This window comes from Monodelphis domestica, chromosome 4, assembly GCF_027887165.1.
Source record: "Monodelphis domestica isolate mMonDom1 chromosome 4, mMonDom1.pri, whole genome shotgun sequence".
Lineage (NCBI taxonomy): Eukaryota > Metazoa > Chordata > Mammalia > Didelphimorphia > Didelphidae > Monodelphis > Monodelphis domestica.
The window spans coordinates 319,942,596-319,960,981 of record NC_077230.1 but is presented as its reverse complement, the minus strand read 5'-3'; the positions used below and the strand labels follow the sequence as shown (position 1 = coordinate 319,960,981).

General features: G+C 36.8%; 1 protein-coding gene across 5 annotated transcripts in view; it reads right to left on the bottom strand.

The window, feature by feature from the left end:
• Positions 1–4,942: 4,942 nt before the first annotated feature.
• CAB39L (calcium binding protein 39 like) overlaps positions 4,943–18,386 on the bottom strand; it is a 159,973-nt gene continuing 146,529 nt past the window's right edge. For all 5 annotated transcript variants that reach the window (XM_001368658.5, XM_007495410.3, XM_007495411.3 and 2 more), the window contains one exon: positions 4,943–6,392. In XM_001368658.5, the coding sequence (XP_001368695.1) occupies positions 6,213–6,392 (180 nt within the window). In that variant the 3' untranslated portion in view covers positions 4,943–6,212. The remainder of the gene's footprint in view (positions 6,393–18,386) is intronic.

The following is an 18,386-nucleotide window of genomic DNA, read 5'->3' as shown; positions in this document are numbered from 1 at the left end:
GACCACCTCTTTCCCCCAATTTGCCTTCTTGTCCATCAACCCCACCCCCTTTCTCTTACCCCCTTCCCCTCTTGCTTTCTTGTGGGGAAAGATAGCTTTCTATGTCCGATTGATTGTGTATGTTCTTCCCTCATTGAGCCAGTTCTTATGAGAGTGAGGTTTACATGCTCTCTTTCTCATCTCCCCCATCTTCCCCTCCACTGTAAAATCTCTTTCATGCCTCTTTTATATGAGATAATTTTCCCCATTTTCCCCTTTTCCCTCCTCCCAATACAGTCCTCTTTCTCATGCCTTAATTTTTTTAATATTATCCCATCATATTCAACTCACAGCCTTTCCCTCTATCTTTGTATGCTCCTAACAGACCTAATAATTGACAAAGTTCTTCAGTTATGAGAATCATCTCTCCAAATAGGGATATCAACAGTTTCACCTTATTGAATATATTTTTTATTTCTCTTTTCTGTTGACTTTTTTATGTTTCTCTTGGGTCTTGTATTTGAAAGTCAAATTTTCCAATAATTCTTTTCATCAGGAATGTCTGAAAATGCTCTTCTTCATTGAATATTCATTTCCCACCCTTAAGGATTATGCTTAAAAATATCCTATTCCAGGCCTTTAGATCATTTAATGCAAAAAGCTGTTAAATTTTGTGTTATCCTGACTGTGGCTCAATATTATTTGAATTTTTTTTTTGGCTGCTTGCAATATTTTCTCCTTGGTCTGGGTGTTCTGGAATTTGGCTATAATATTTCTGGGAGTTATCCTCTTGAGATCTCTCTCAGGTGGTGATCAGTAGATACTTTAAATTTTGATTTTGCCTTCTGGTTCTAGAATTTCAGGACAGTTTTCCTTGATTATTTCTTGAAAGATAACATCTGAGCTCTTCTTTTGATTTTGGCTTTCAGGGAGTCTAGTAGTTCTTGGGTTATCTTGCCTGGATTTATTTTCCAGCTTTTTTTCCCATGAGGTATTTTACACTTCTATTTTTTTCATTCTTTTGACTTTGTTTCTTGATATCTCATGGTGTCATTAGCTTCCACTTGCCCAATTCTAATCTTTAAGATATGGTTATTTTAAATGAGTTTTTGTACCTCTTTTTCCATTTGACCAGTTATATTTTTTAAAGAGTTTTTCTTTTCAGTGCATTTTTGTACCTCTTTTTCCATTTGGCTAATTTTGCTTTTTAAGAAATTCTACATTGAATTTTTGTGCCCCTTTTACCAACTGACCTATTCTTAATCCTATTTGCCACAGTTTCCTCATTTAGAAAATTAGCTGGAGAAGGAAATGGCAAACCACTCCAATATCTTTGCCAAGATAATTCCAAGTGGGGTCACAAAGAGTCAGATAGAACTGAATAACAATAGTTATTCAATCATTGCACAGGCTTTTTGTTCCTGTCACAGGCCTGTCCCCTTTTCTCAATGACCCCCAAAATATGTATTCTTGTAGCTGAGACATTTTCAATTGCATTCAACTCTTCACAACCCCATTTTGAGGTTTTATTGACAAAGACACTGAAGTGGTTTTCCATTTTCTTCTCTAGTTCATTTTACAGATGAGGAAACTGAGGCAAACAGGAGCAAGTGATTTGCCCAAGGTCAGACAACTAATAAGTGTCTAAGGCTGAATTTAAATTAAGGTCTTCCTGATTCAAGGTCCAGAGCTCTAGCCACTGTGGCACCTAGCTGCCTAAAATATGTTTTGACTATATAGCATTAAAATGTAAAATATATTTATTGAAGCAAGTGAAAAGAGGTGGTGACCTTTAATGTATTATTATCATCTCATTGGCTTATCTAAGATGAAAATGTTGTTGCAAAGGAATTCAAGGTGTTTCTGGTGTGAAAATGGAGGGACTCCTGGCTACCTAAGTGTTAGAAAATGAGGACTAATCGTAGCTAATGGAAAGAAGCAACAAAGGCAACACCGTAGAACTTCATAGTTAGTAAATCTAAAGAAGTGAAATATCATCTAGAGCAGAGGTATTAACCTGGGGTCAGCTAGCTTATGTTTTTAATATATATATATTTTGATAACTATTCAATTTAATTGGTTTCTTTAATAATTATATTTTAATTTTTTTAAATCCTGTTTTAATGACTGGATTTAAAAAAGCATTATGTTAAGAAGGAATCCCATGAAACAAAAAGATTAAGAATTTCTGAAATCAAGTTTCAAAATACTAAAAATTAGGAAGGAGTTTAACTTGGCCAGCCTTCTACTATCTACAGATTCTAAATTCTTTCCAACTGGGTCCACCCTATTCCTGTAAAGCTCTCAAGGTTTTACAACCTTGGGTCAACTTTTTCCATATTAAACTTATGTGACTTTTATAATTCTTTTGACGTAATTCTTTAAATGAAAACTCAATCTTGGTTTTGGAATCTTCTAGTTATTCTTTTCTGAGTCACTGTGATGAATGAGTCATTTTTCTTGAACACTCTTATTTTCTTTCTAAAATAAAGTTGTACCCTTATCTACACATACCTTCATCTGGCTTATTAGCATGATTAGTAAGTCAGTGGCTGTTCTTTGGTGATATTTCAGTCTCTTACACCTTTTAATATTAAAATCCTTTTTGAAGGAACAAATAGAAAAATAAATTTATTTTGTTACCATACACATGATGTTCCTTTGCATAAACGTGAAAAGGAAATTTTAAAAAATTCCATGTTGGGCATGTTCTTAGTAGTATCCTGTGATCCTTAAATTTTTCTTTCCTTCTTTACCATTACTTACTCAGTTTAAAATTTCCACTGTATAGAATATTTCTTGAATTCATCAAGGTGATTTTGGAGATTTCCAAAATACAACGTACATCTCAGAGCAGCTTAAGTTGGAGGAATATATACAGATATATATATATATATATACAGAATATACAGATACAACTGGTAATGTTAATGATATTATGATAGTGAAAGATATTTTTTCTAGATTTTTTTTCATTGCACATCTATTGGAAATGGATTAAAATGAAGAATGAAAATAACATTTGTAAGGATGGCAAATGCTAGAAATGATGGAGTCTTTGCAACCAGAAGTAAGTTACTGTAACTTCTCATGAACAGATCTTAGGTAGATTTCTAGTTGCTGCTGTTATACTTTGTATGCCTGGTTTTTTAAATGTTTCTTATAAGCAACAGATTACAGGGTTTTATTTTCTTAACCAATCTTTTTTTTTTTTAATTCCATTGGACTGTTTAATTCATTCACACTGAAAGTTACGAGACTTAGGTTTATATTTTCCTCCATTTATCTCTAAAATTGTTTTTTTTCCTTTCAAGTTCTGATCCTCACCCCCTTTCCTGTATAGCTATTACACTTTGACCAGCTAAGAGCAACCCTTGCCAACTTCATTCTACAACTTGAAGCTGCCATATGCTGGTTTCCAAGATTATGGTTTGTCTCAAGACTGACGGATGGTAAAGAGACAAGGCTCAGCTACATTAAATGCCATTGGAAGACCAATGTGACTTCTCAGAAGTGTTTAGTGTGTTTAGAATGAGTATACTTGTGCTTCAAACTGTAGTTTTAATAGACACAAAATTGCAGCAGGGTATTTGTTGTATTTAATCCGACCTAAGCTTTGTATAACTACAACAAGATTTCATGTAGATCTTACTCATTTTTCAGGCTAACGTTTTCAGAAAGAGGCTAAATAATTCTAATATAGATGAATATTTGAGAGTTTTGAAAATTGTTTTTCTTTTTAACAAGGTTATTTCAAATTGAGTTTGGTAGTACTTTGTTTTTTCAAATAAGTCTTCAGTAAGTGATAAATTTTTAAGTCTCGAATCTTGTCAAGTATCAAGTTAGCTTAGTGACAGACATGGACACTGACTCGATTGCCCAGTGATGTAAACCAACTAACATCTGAATTCAAGTTATTGTTTGTTTGTAAGTCCCCACTACCCTATTTATTATATTTATTTTTATTATTTTATTATTAACATTATATTATTATTATTTATTTATAGTCCAGCTTTTCCCTCATTTGAAGCTGTAATAGGAATACAGCAATATAACATTGTGAAGACAGCAGAGGAATGCATCTGGCAGAAAATGCATACCTTTTATTTAGTCAGTTTTTATTTAAATGTGAGCTTTTAAAATTGTTTGTTATGTCGGACCTTTTTCTCAATTCAACACCCTGAAAATATTTACAGTGAATTATGTTTGCACAAACCTCCTTCGACTCTGGGCTTTCTGATCTACTTATACATTGATAATTCACATCTTCAGAACATAATGACGTTCCAGATATGGATTTTACTGCATCTCAGAGGCTGATTTCCTGTTTTAGCTGGTGTTAAACTGGATACAGGAGGCCTGATTCTAATCCACAGGAAATGGAGGCCTTGCCTTCCAATTAATTGGAAGAAGGAGTCCTCTAAAGCTATGAAATAGCAGGAAGGAGTCAAATGGATTTCCATAAAACTTGCTTTGCCTTCACATGTTTTAGCCTTTACTTATTCCTAATATTAAAGAAGCAAAACCTGAGCATCGGAATTCTGGACAGGCTCAGGAGGGCCAGAAAGATTCTGGCCTTTGCTGACCAAAGAATGAAAGGCTATGAGTCATCAGTTCTGCTGACAAACATCTGGACTTTCCCATAATGGTTTCTATGAAAGCTGTCGCAGCATGAGGTCCCCTGAATAGGGGTCAGCATTGACTACCCCCCGGCCCCATGCTTGGGGTGTCAGAGACAAAAACCCGGGTCCCAGGGGGTCACTGACAAAATCTTGCCTAATTTTTGCTTCACATGTGATGTTTCTAGGCTAAGGGCTGTAAAGAACTATCAAGTTCATTCAGAAAAATGGTGCCTGGTGGGAGGGAAGCAAAGAACCCAGAGCCCAACAACTCTAAAATATGGGAGTTCTTTAGTGAGAAGGAACAACGCATTTTAGAAATAAAATCGGAAAAAAACTGCAGCTTAGTAACCATGCCTTTAATAGCGTGTAAATAGAGCTTTAAAATTCAAGAGTGCTAAGACAAACATCATTTTTATACATCGGGGAGTAAGCCATGACCTGTTCGGGTCCATGCCTTTTCTAAAGAGCATAAATTAAATCCTTAATCACTCTAATATGCAACCAGTATATTGGGCCACAGAATCTCACAGGTTTGCTTTCCTTTTGCTAGAGTCTGCTATAGAGTTTAACTGATTTCAAATCAATATGTAACAGTTTTCTCTTGTTTTAGGGATATCTCTTCATATCTTTTATTTACCTCCTCCCTAGTTCTGTATTTTCCTATGAAAATGAGTGCCCCAAACACCTGTGCAACCTTTGGACCCAAGCCTTTGCCTCTGATGTCACTCCTAGGTCTGTGAAAGTGACGTGACATCCACAAGATGTACCCAGAATCCATTGGGGTGACGAGCAGCATTGATACCACTTTTGGTTCTAGATTAATTGCCTTTGATCGTCTACTTGAAGTACCAACAAGGACATAATTTCTTAGATTTCGGGCTTCCCTTAGGGATCTTCTGGATGGCCACTTTGAAGCCAAGACTCCTCCGTAGAGGCTGGGTTGCTCTGGTAATCACTGGACTAGCGTCAGGAGCAGCTCAACCTTGTTCTAGAAGCTAAAAGATAGTCCTGAACAAGCTCAAATCTCAACTATGGCAAGAGAATAGGAATTTCTCCCAAAGGCTAGGAACTACTCATTTAGAATCAACCAAAGGACATCGGGACGGAAACAAAGAAGGAAAGACAAAAATGCTTACAGTGATCATCTTTTTGATTCTAGCCTCTCCTGACTTAAATGCTTTTGCTATAAGCAAACGTGGCCAAAGAGCTCGGGCTCCTTCATGGTTCCCACGTGTGCACAGTCAGGACTAGAAGTGCAAAGAAAAAGATCAGGACAATCACCTGAGCTCCTACTTGGTGCAGTTACAGTAAATGACAGCTCAAGTCTGCTGGTAGTAAAGCAAGGACGAGTTGCTGCAAACACGTGGAAAAAAACTGGTTGGTTTCTAATGCAGAGGTTTGCTAATTTGACAAATAATCACAGACTTGATTAAAAAGAATATATTATTCTAGTTTTTTTAACTTTCCCATTTAAAAAGTTTTGTACTCCACTTATCTGAACAATGAATTAAAATAGGCATGTGCATGCCTTCCCAAGCACTATATTAAATGACGTTTATACAAAGTGACCAAATAGGATTAATGCCTATGGCAGAAAATTAGGTAAAATCTTCAAGGGGTTGTTTTTTTCAAGTCTCGGATTTGTTTAATCAAATAATTCTTCTCGTCGGTGAATTGCTCATCATCCGTCCTTTCCTTCTGGAAGGTGCTCAGAAACTCAATGAGCTTTGGTTGATTTTTTAACAGAATCTCCACAATCGGCTGGGTCTTGTGAGGGCTGGCCACGAACACCTAAGAGGCAAAGAGACACGGGCTCACAAAGTTAGAATCTCGGTGCTGCTCCCCCAAATCATTTCCTAATGAATGCTTCAGAGTGCTGGGCCTCGTTTGTGTACCCACTCCCAAACTCAACTACAAGCCCACAGACACTCGGCAAGAGAACAGTGATGGGTGCGGCACGATGTGTGATGGCCCAATTAGGTTTATGTCCGGAATAAAACAAAACTGAGAAAACGGATTATGTTTTGTGGCAGTGTGGACGACTTCAGGACCTCGAGGCCTGGTTGTTGTTGGGGTAGCCGCTCAGAGCCCTCTTAATTCATAAATAAGCTCTCTGATGCCAAAGCAGATGGCAGGGGTGGCAGGTAACGCGTGGCCATCCTCTAGCCCACCTGGGGCTGATCCTCTACAGACTTTGGGAGGCCGGTTCTTAGAGATCACCCATCCGGTTCATCAATGGGCAAGATTACATCAACACCTAAATTCATAATAGATTGCATAGTACTTTGCAGTCTCAGAATCCTGGTAATTCAGACCTGAATTACAACAATCCTGTGGCCAAGGATAAACCAAATGAGACAGAAAAGAGGAAAAGGGGTATTTGGGGAATTAAGGTTGATGGAGTTGTAGTGTGTAACACAAATACTGCATATACTTTGGGTGTCAAATATGCAACTTGCAATCTCCAGAGTACAGTCTGAATCAGATTAAATTGTAATTGGGAAATATTTAACAAAATAAAAATACCGTCAACCATAGAGAATGTTATATTTTAAATCTAAGCCAACAGGGATCCTCAACGTACAATAAGTAGCTCTTGTTTCTATTTGAATTGGACACCATTGCTGTACACAAAATATTTTTTGAAAAGATGTTAAAAACTACTGGATAGGATTTCAGATGAAATGAAGGAAGTCAAAAGTCTTTGGAAAACGAATGCTATGAAAAGGCGGCATGATTACTATTACTAATATAGATAACAAAAATTTGGAACATATGAACTTTAAAATCAATATGTAAAATGGAGCAAGGTTTCTATAGAAAAAATCAAGATCTGGGAGTTGGACGTGTGTAGGTTTTAGTCTCCAACTGCAACATAGAAAAGGCAAGGCCACAGCTAAAGGAGGGGGAGGAAGAGGGAAAGTAAGACTGAGAAAAGGAATTAGAGAAGCAAGAATTGAATAAAGTTGTAAAGTTGTTAACACAGAAATATTTCACTTAGTATCTCATAACGGTGCAGTCTTACTTATCTGACCTCCACCTGGGACATCTCTAGTTTATTTTTCTGGGCAAATTTTTCACAAGGTCTCTTCAGGTTTTCAGGAGAGAGATCTTGAACGGAATGTTACAGAGAGATTCTTGGTCATCTTGAAACTGCACATATGCTAGAGATGTACCAGAAAATGGGTCCATCTCCTAAGATGGGGATCTTTAAGACATTCTTCCAGATTATCTGAATTGTGCTGGTAATTTCTTTCTTTTTAAAAGTTCTTACCTTCTTTCTTAGTACCAATTCTACAATTGAGGAATGGTAAGAGCTAGGCAATCGGAGTTAAGTGATTTGCTCAGGGTCACACAATTAGGAAGTATCTGAGGCCACATTTGAACCCAAGACCTTCTGACTCCAGATCTAGGGTTTTATCCTCTGTGCTACTTAGCTTTCTCCCATGTCCAGATAACCATTTACAAAAGATAGGTAATTCATTTGAAGTCATTCATTATTAATGGTGATTGTGTATAATTTTTCCTAAGGTTATATTCACAAAATTAGGGACTAAAACTCATAATCTTTTAAAATATCAATGAAATCATACTACATTTCTTATTACTATCAGAGCTCATTTTTTCCATGCTTTTGTTTTTTGTATCAGTAATAGCAGTAATGCCACTTTTCATTTATTTTGCATTCAGTTAAAGTCCTCTTCGTAGTCATTATTTCATTTGATCCTCAGAACAGCTCCTTAAGGTATATAGGGCAGCTATTATTTTCATTTTTATGAAGGAAACTGAGGCTTAGACTTGTCCAACACCCATAGAATGGGCAAGCTGGCACACACTATTGTTTGCACAATCTGGACCAGAATCCAGAACTTCTGAATTCTAGTTCCGTTTTCTTCCTACTGTACCAAAAGGCTTCCATGGTACATCACCATCTTCCTCCTCCTCACTAACATTTATATTATAATATTAGCAGCTAATCTTTATATAGTGCTTTTGATGTACTGGTCCTTGAGCTAAGCGCTTTACAATTATTATTTCATTTAGTCAGAACCTCAGAGGTAGGTGCTACTATTGTCCCCATTTACAGATCAGGAAACCGAGACAGCCACTTATCCATTCATCCTTTAGAGAGGATTTACTTTTCTGAAGTCACTTTTGGTCCTTGAGAAAATGAAACCCAGTTAACAGCTCACCTTTACCTCCTCTGTCAATTTAAGACAGTTTCCTAAACACATTAGCCTGCACTGGTTTTGGTGAAATGAAATTTGAGGTCAGGCAAGATAGTGTTGTGAACGATTTTTCATGTTTCAAGAACATCTAGCTTGAAAGTACCATAGGAGCTCAGGGATTCAGTGGACAGTGAGATCTTCTTAATCGTTAAATTCTCAGAGAAACTACCTGACACTCCAAGTATGCAGCCTCCAAGTATGCCTGGACATCCCATGCTAGTACAAATGTAAATTACTACGTCTAGTTACCACTGTTTACAATGGGGTTGCTGTGGAGTTTCAGCTAAATATTGGCTGGTATTTCGTGGCAACTACATAAATAACTCATGGAACCAGGCTTTCTAATGGAAAAAAAAAGAACAAGGTTAAATAAAATTGGAAAAAATTCAGCTTCTGTGTCCTAATCCAAAATAAATGTCAAACATGGTTGAATATACAGACACACATTCCATTGGACCCAACTCTGGAACATCAACACACCCTACCATAAAGCTGAGGTAACTGTTAAGTTTGTCTTTGTGTTTTTAAACTTTTTTTTTAATGGTTCCTTAACCCTGGGACCTCCCTAAATATAGTAACTGACCAGAGGCAACTGACTCAGAGATGTGAAGCCATGCTTGAGGCAGCAATTACTCTGAATATCCCTTCTTGCCATCTCAAGTACCTGAAATGCCATATTTATTATTAGGAAGATATTTTTGATTCCAAGTATTCTGGACATCATGTGCAGGACAGAAAGTTACCTTGTTCAGTCATGAATGTCCCCATTTAAAAAAAATTATGCTATTTTCAAACTATCCCAATATCCTTAAACACGTTTGTTTTTTGTTGTTGTTGTTGTTTTTTTGCTATGGCATTTGGAAATAAATGATTTGTGATGTCTCCATTTAAGATTGTCATCTTACTGGAATCCCCAAGAGCAATTTCATGCAGAAGAGGCACTATAAAATAATTCATCTGAATCCCTTAAATTAAAAGTTGCCTTTGCCAGAAAAGTAGAGGATGCCTGAAGTTTAGCTTTGAATTGAAGGCATATTCCAATTAAGTGGGGTTTGCTAAAAGCAAAATTCATATGCCGAAAGGGCTTTAAAAGACTGCCTGCCCTTTGATCCACTATTGGGTTTGTACCCCAAAGAGATAAAAAAAATGTTGGTACAAAAATATTTATAAACGTACTTTTTGGGGTGGCAAAAAAATTGGAAAACAAGGGGTTGTCCCTCCATCGGGGAATGGCTGAACAAATTGTGATATCTGATGGTCATGGAATACTATTGTGCTGAAAGGAAAAATGATCTGGAGGCTTTCTATAGGAACAGGGAGAACCTCCATGAACTGAGTCAGAGTGAAATGAGCAGAACCAAGAGAACATTGTACACAGAGAGTGAAACATGGTGGGATGATCATGTAGCAGCAATACAATGATCCACGACAATCCCGAGGGCCTTATGAGAAAGAATGCTATTCACATCCAGAGAAAGATCTGTGGGAGCAGAAATGCAGAAGAAAAACACATGATGTATCATGTGGTTCTATGAGTATATGATTGGGCGTTTGGTTTTAAACGATCACTCTATTACAAATATGAATAATATAGAAATGGGTTTTGAGCAATAACAGGTATAACCCACTAGAACTGTATGTCAACTCCGGGACGGGGGAGGGAAGAGGAGAGGGGAGGAACATGAATCATGGAACCATGGAAAAACTATTCTAAATAAATAAATAAAAGCAAATTTCATTCTCCATTGTTATATACCAATAGAAAAAGAGAAAAATCTGGTGTTATTTCATTTGATTTCTACATGTTTATTATCTTTACCCTCTCCCTCAAGACTTCTCTGGAATCCTACAGGAACAAAAATTTGAATATTGTGAAATAATTACCGAGACGTAATTATTTCACAAATTCTGAGAAAAAGATACCAATGCTCATTGCCCCATCGCCTCACCTCCCATTCTCTTCTCTATCATTTTTGGTTTGGGTTCTGAGTTCACCATTTGGCGAACCTGCTCTTTACAAGATTAATAAGGATTTCTGAAACTGTTAAATCTGGTGGTCTTCCTTTAGTTTTCATTTTACTTGACTTCATAATAGTTTTTCTCACCTCCTCCTGAACAATTTCTTCTCCCTTATGTGTTTCTTTGCCTCCTAAAAGCTTGTTCCTTCATTATTCCTTCCTTCCTCTTCTTCCTGTCCCCAAGGCTCTGGTTTGGACCTTTTCTTGCTACAATCTCTTCCTTAGTTACCATGGATTAAATTTTCACCTCTATGCAGATGATTCTCAGACCTATAAAGCCAGTTCAAATCTCTCTCGAATTCTAGACCCATGTTTCTAAGTCCTGGTTGGTCATCTCTAATACATCCAAAAAAATTGAACTCATATTTTTTCCTCAAATCTATTCCTCCTTAAACTTCCCTTTTTAAGGGGGGGGGGGGTTTAGTCACCCAGGTCAGTAAATGAGTCATTGTCATTGGCTTTACTTTCTTTCTCTTATCCCATCAGCCAACATGTCTTGCTTATTCTTTTGCACCCCTCACATCTGTCCCCTTCTCTCCCCTTGTACAGCCTCTTCCAAAGTTTGAGCCATCATCACCTCTTGCCGGGATTATTGCAGTAACCTAATGGATCTCCCTATACCTACTCTCTCCTTCCTACCATTGCATATAAGAAGGGAAGGGAGCAAGCATTTATTAAGTGCCTACTATTTGCTTATAAATATGATCTCATTTGATCTGTCCTCAAATTATCAAGGGTTTTCCCAGGCTATGAGGCTAACATACAAAATCCTGAGTCTGACCTTTAGGTGCCTCCACAATCTAACTCCCACTCTTTTTCCTAGGCTCCTTTCATTCTACTACCCTTGTTGTTGTTCAGTTGTTTCTGACTTTTAGTGACCCTGGTTAGAGTTTTCCTGTCAGAGATACTGGGATGGTTTGCCATTTTTTTTCTCCAACTCATTTTACAGGTGGGGAAACTGAGGTAAAAAGGGTTAGGTAGTAAGTGTCTGAGGCTAGATTGGAACTCAGCTCTTCCCGACTCCAACCTCTATCCACTGCACCACCTAGATGCCCTAGTAACTACCCTTAAACACTATTCAGGAGAGTCTAAATAGATCTAAAGGACCACAAATGCCATGGCTTAGGGGATTCCTGATGATTAAGGTTAGAAATAATGTAGAAGTTAAATTCTCAAAGCGTTGCTCAAGAGGCTGCCTGGGGTGGGGGCTTAGAGCGAGGTAAAACCTAACCCCCAGAGCTCCCTGGGTTGTTACATTTTCATCAGCAAATGCTGCTAATCAGGACTTGTTTTATTGTTTGGTTGATTGTCTAGACTTGAGAATGTGATGGAGAAAATCTTAGTCACGCGGATGATAGTTAAGCGTGCCAGTTATGTGTGCCCCACCCCATGCGCCCCCCGTCCCTTCACCCATGGCTGCTGGCTAACGCTTACCAGCCACTCTTGGAAACTGTGAATAGTCGAATTAGACTGAACTAGTTCCACCTCAAAAGCATGGCAGGGACTCACTTTATGATGAATGTGAAAGAGAATTTGAAATAAGATCACCCACTCTGAGCACCCTTTTTTCTTTCAGATACAAATCTAAGGCCACTTTCGCCAAGTTAAGCACAGAGGGACCCTCTACCGTGTAGCCCCAAACGCTATTTTATTGCCAGTCTAATGGTAGGACGGCATGTGGAAGGGGATCAGGAGTGAGGGAGGGTCACGCTTTATCTTCGGCAGCCTGCCTTAGAACCACTATCTTGAACCACCCAGAAGGATTAAAGGAACGGCAACCATTTTTCTCTTGCCTGTTTGTAACTTTATCCACCATTTTGGAATGTCCCTTTTCAATAACAACGTATTTTGAAAAATTCCTTTCAATATGCCAATACACACTAATTTGAAAAACATTTCTTGAATTCTGTAAGATGTGTCTGGCTTCACTGTGAAGAAACAATCATCCAGGGGGCAGCTGGGTGGCTCAGTGGATTGAGAGTCAGGCCTAGAGATGGGAGGTCCTGAGTTCAAATCTGACCTCAGACACTTCCCAGCTGTGTGACCCTGAGCAAGTCACTTGATCCCCATTGCCTAGCCCTTACCACTCTTCTGCCTTGGAGCCAATACACAGTATTGATTCCAAGATGGAAGGTAAGGGTTAAAAAAAAAAAGAAACAATCATCCATGACCCCTGTAAGCTTTCATTTCCTCCCCAACATCAGTTTGCTGCCCCAGATGGATAGATTTTAGGACGCTGGTTTAAAGTCACTAGCTCACTTAAATTCTGAAACTACTCGTTCGCTTAAAAAGCATTTTTTGTCAACTATGATCTGAAGTATTATTATTCTTTCAAGAAAGCAGTTACTTTTCTTTGACACTATTTCTTATGTTGGAGAAACTGGCTCCAAGTTGGAAAATGTGAACAAATAAAATATAATGCCATGGGACACAATGTCAAAAGAAGCAAATTGTTTCAGTCCTGCTGGGAAAAGTGTGGTATTGCTTCTGAGATACAGCACATTCATTGAAAAAATGAATTCATAAATGTTTTGCATTATAAAATAATGTATAATCCAGATTGAATCACCTGCCAACCCTGGGTGGGGGAAGGGAAAGGAGGGAAGGTGATAAGTTCAATCATATAACTTGGGAAAACTTGGGTTTGTTATTCCGTGTAATTGGCAAAAAAAATTTTTTTAAGTTCATATTCTAAGTCTGTTTCCCAAAAGTAATCAGAGGAAGAAAGAAGGGCCTCAAGGATGAGAGGAAGCTTAGTAGGCTTCCCTAAGGGACTGCATCATTCTGGCTGGCCTCTTCCCAGAGCTGAACACAATGTCCACAGGAGGTACACTGAGAAACACAGCTGGGCCACCAGCTATCTCATTCTTATTATCATTAACTACTGACGCTTAAAGTTTACGCAGCACCTTAATTGCAACTTACAGATGAGCAAACGGGCATTCTGAGGACTATTCCCTTCCTTAAGGCAACCTAAGACTGAATGAGCAATTCTTTGGCAAAGTGATGCAGCTGATTCATGAATTTTTTAGTTGTCTAAAATATTCCTCTTCTTTTTCGGACAAACTACTGCCTCCCCATCTTGTATTTGTAAAGCTGACAATTTGTACCCAGGTTTAAGCCTTTACATGATTTCCTATTAAATTTCATCTTTTGAGATCTCTCTCTTTACTTTACTTCATCAAGGTTTTTTTTATCCTGTTATTTCATCTGTACATTTTTAAACATTTTTTCCTTTATCCATTCATCAACAAAAATAATGAACAGAAGAGAGTTAAACCGTTAGAGGTCTTCTGGTACATTAAAGCTAACTCTTTTGGTTTGGCCATTTAATTCACTTTGAATCCACCTAACTGAATATTATCTAATCCATATCTCTCCATCTTGTTCATAGGGATAGCATGAAAGACTCTATTTTCTGGGATACATGAGAAAAGCTGAAAAAAATGACCTATTTGAGATAGGTTACTCATATAGCCATTATAATTTTTTATTTTTAATTATAAATGTTATATATTTATATTATTAATTATATTTTACATAACATGCTATATAATTATATAAATTTAGTTATGAAATTATAAATTTAAATCATAAAATTTAGATTTTTTATTAAGGTTATCTCTTAAAGAACCTTTCAACTTGACACTTCTTTGATTTTACTCTACTGAAAATCTGACTAAGGCATGCCAAAACATTTGTAAATGCTGATATCTCATTGGTTTTTAAAAATATGTTGTTTAACAGCATTAATTTTATTATCCCATAATCTATTCCTGTCATTCTTGTCCTCGTTATTCAGGTCATGTTTTCTTTTTCTCATATAGCAAGAGTTTGTTTTTCCTCTCCAGGAGCAATGACTCTATATTTGACCAGGACAAGCTTGGTCCTGGTAATTCTGCCATTTTTCTAGTTTGCAAACACTGTAATTTTAAGACCATCTTCTATAGTGAGAGACTTGGGTATTTTCATTCCTCTAAAGAGCAAATTTGATCAGCAAATTTAATGAGCATACTCTCTCCTTCATTATGTAGGTTACTAATGAAAATGTTGAACAACATTATGTCTATGATTGATTTCTAAAGATAATCTAAAAATGATTCCCAGATAAGATGACAGCTAGTTCTTCTCACACAGAAATTGTTGGGTAAGTGAAATAAGAATTTCTTAGTTAACTGATGAGTTGCCATGTAAAAAAGAATTACATTCCACCCTCAACTGAAGACAACTGATAACTAACATGGTCTTCTCGGTTTGTCAAGCCAGAGTAGATTAGATAAATGTAAAAGGATAACATCTATTCTGATTAATCATTCCAATTAATACTATGTAACTTATTTTTCCCCAGGTAATTATGAATTAATTAAATGAAAAGATTTATCGATATTTTTCCAGATATACAAGTTAAACTTAAAAACGTATCTTCCCCAACCTCCCACCCTCACATTCTTTAAAACAAAACAAAAATAAAGGATAAGCACATATTAGCATGGCCAATTCTAAGGTTCTATTCTCTACAGCCAATTGTTCCAATAACTTGGAATCTAAGACAATAACGCAGGCAGATTCCATATACTGAGAGAAAAAAATGAAATTAACTCTTTAACTTCAATTTACAGTCTTAGACGGTTTTTTACTCTCATGCTAAAGAGTGCTAGTTTTTCATTTGAAAGTATGATATAAAGTAGGCAAGCACATTCAGATTAATAACCTATAAACTTTTTGCCTTCTATGTATATTACTTGAAAGATATTAAAATGACATGTAAGAATAGTTGAATACAAACTTTGAGATAAGAGTGTCAAACAGAGGAGGGGGAGAATGAAAAAGCAAGGGATAGTTGTAAGCATACCAAACTTCTTGATCTTGAGAAGGAGATTAAAAGGGAAAAACAAAGAATTGGAAATGGAGGAGCTACTCATCAATTGAGGAATAGCTGAACAAATTATTATATGAATGTAATGGAATATTATTGTGCCATAACAAATGCCTAAAGAGATGATTTAGAGAATATCAAGTACTATGAACTGATGCAGAATGAAATGAGCACATCAGGAGAACAAGTTATACAAGGACAGAAACATTGACAAGAAAAACAACTTTGAAAGTCTTATAAACTCTCTCATCAAAGCGATGGTCAACCAAGAATTAACAACAAAGCGATGGTCAACCAAGAAAAAGATGGAGATAGACATTTCTGGTCATGGCAATTGTGTGGATTTGTTTTGCTTGGTTTTGTTTATCTGTTTAAAAAGTCATTGTTTTTTCTCTCAGTTTTTAACTTGAAGAGGGAGGAAAAGGGGATTGGCAGTACTGATGCTCAAGAAAAGAAGGTCATTGAAACATTTTGGAGAATGCACCAGAAAGAATAGAAGGCAGTTCAGAAGGAAACAGATAAGCAGGACAGCTTTGAAAGTAGTATGTGGAATTTATTACTTCTTTTCTTTAAAAAAAAAAAAAAGTGGTATAAACATTCATAGCTCCAAATATAATCCTCTTTATGTTCTGCTGTGCGTGTAGAAATGTTCAGGGGTTTTTTATGTGTTTAAGTTCAGAAAAAGAAAAAAACATTTTTTTAAAGAATACCAAACTGAGCTCCATAAAGGTTTGGCTTGCATTCTTGTTTGGTGCTATTAAAAAAGTGGGTTGGAAACATCTACTGAGAATCTTCTTATGTACAAATAAACAGTCTTAAAAATAAATGAATCTTTTAGAAAAAAATTAAAGTACTTTAAAAAATAGAAATGGGAGCAGAGGTCCTAATTATAGCTTTTCACATTTTAAGCACGACTTCTATGTTTAAATGATGCATAGGGATTATAGCAGGATCAACTAAGGACATGTTAAAATAGAATATTTTACATAATTTAAGATTCATATTACAGTTATTTGATAGAAATATTTCCTATTATATTTTTAAAGAAATATTTTTTGGGAAAATTACTAAGAAAGAATGATAAGGAAGAGAAAGGGGCAATTATCCTATTCATTTCTCAATAAAATACTCTTAATAAGTATGGGTTTTTTTCTCACTCTTAACCCTCAGGAGGCATGAAGTTTGTAAACTATAAAGAAAGCTGTTGAGAATCCTAGACTGGGTCAGAATTGGTCAGCTGAAGTTTTCACTTAAGAATCATTTTTTAAAATGTGCATTTTAGAGCCAAACTAGCTCTGGAGAAGAATCTAGACAATTTTCCTCTGAACATGGATAGAATTGAGGCAGAATTTTTTAAAAGTCTGAATTAACAAACCTTTTTTGATAAAAGTTTTACAAGTACTTTAAATTTACAAATTCATAGATAGTTATTGATGCTAACAGTAGCAACATCTACAATTCCTTTCTAGAAGTGTCAGACTCCCAGCAAAACTCACCAGGTAAAGCAGGACTTATGCTTTGATTACAATTAAAATGTAATTGAAAAATGTTTAACAAAATAAATAAAAAATACAATACAAGACAGTGTTCATTTGTGGTTTTCTTAGTCAACATACCACTTGTAAGTACCTCCCTCATTAGACTATTAGTTCTTTGAGAACTTCCTTGCTTCCTTCCTTCCTTCCTTCCTTCCTTCCTTCCTTCCTTCCTTCCTTCCTTCCTTAACAGTCCTGCTACAAGGATATTTATGGTAACAAGGACTGGGTCACAGGAAGCTGGTTAGGGCAAAGACTGGGTTTTGCACTCCTCCCCACCCCCCACCCCCAACCACTTCCTGTCTCTTTCAGCTGACTTCAAATGGCTTCACTCCAAATGGTAAGATTTAAGAGGGTTTTCAAGGACTAGTCTCACAATGTATGTCTTTACTAAAAGGGGTTTTATTCTTAAAGTAAGGAAGGGAAAAATGGAGGAGGTGAGAGAGGGGAATAAGGTTTCCCTAATCTCTAAGAGTTTCCTGTCCTTTGAAGGATTCTCCTTAGGTGTTAATTCAGGAAACAGGGTTAAATTTCTATGGGGAGATATGAATAACAACTATCAAGGTTCTTCAGAGCTAAGCTCCCAATCTTCTTAGTATTCCAGGTAACAGGTAATCAGAAGTTCAAAGCAAGTTTGTCTGGCAGCCTCTTTCCAACCATCAGCCAGGAAGAAGTGTCCTTAGTTCCTGCTGTTGGGCTTCTTAACTGTCTCCTTTCCAGATTCTTTTGGAATCTTCTCTCTCTCTCTCTCTCTCTCTCTCTCTCTCTCTCTCTCTCTCTCTCTCTCTCTCTCTCTCTCTCGTTGATTGACAGTTCATTCAACATTCCATCTCTTACTTCTTCTTGCAAAAGCTATCTTATGCTATAATCTTCTCTTTACACTTCCTTCCTTCCTTTTTTCTTTCTTTTCCTCCCTCCCTTCCTTCCCCCCCTCCCCAAACTCTTACCTTCTGTCTTAGAATCAATACTAGGTCCTAAGGCAGAAGAGCAGTAAGGGCTAGGCCATGAGGGTTAAGAGACTTGCCGAGGGTCACACAGCTAGGAAGTATTTGAGGCCAGATTTGAACCTAGGACCTCCTGTCTGTAGGCCTGAACAGCCATGGTCTTTTAAACTACAATATCGCCTA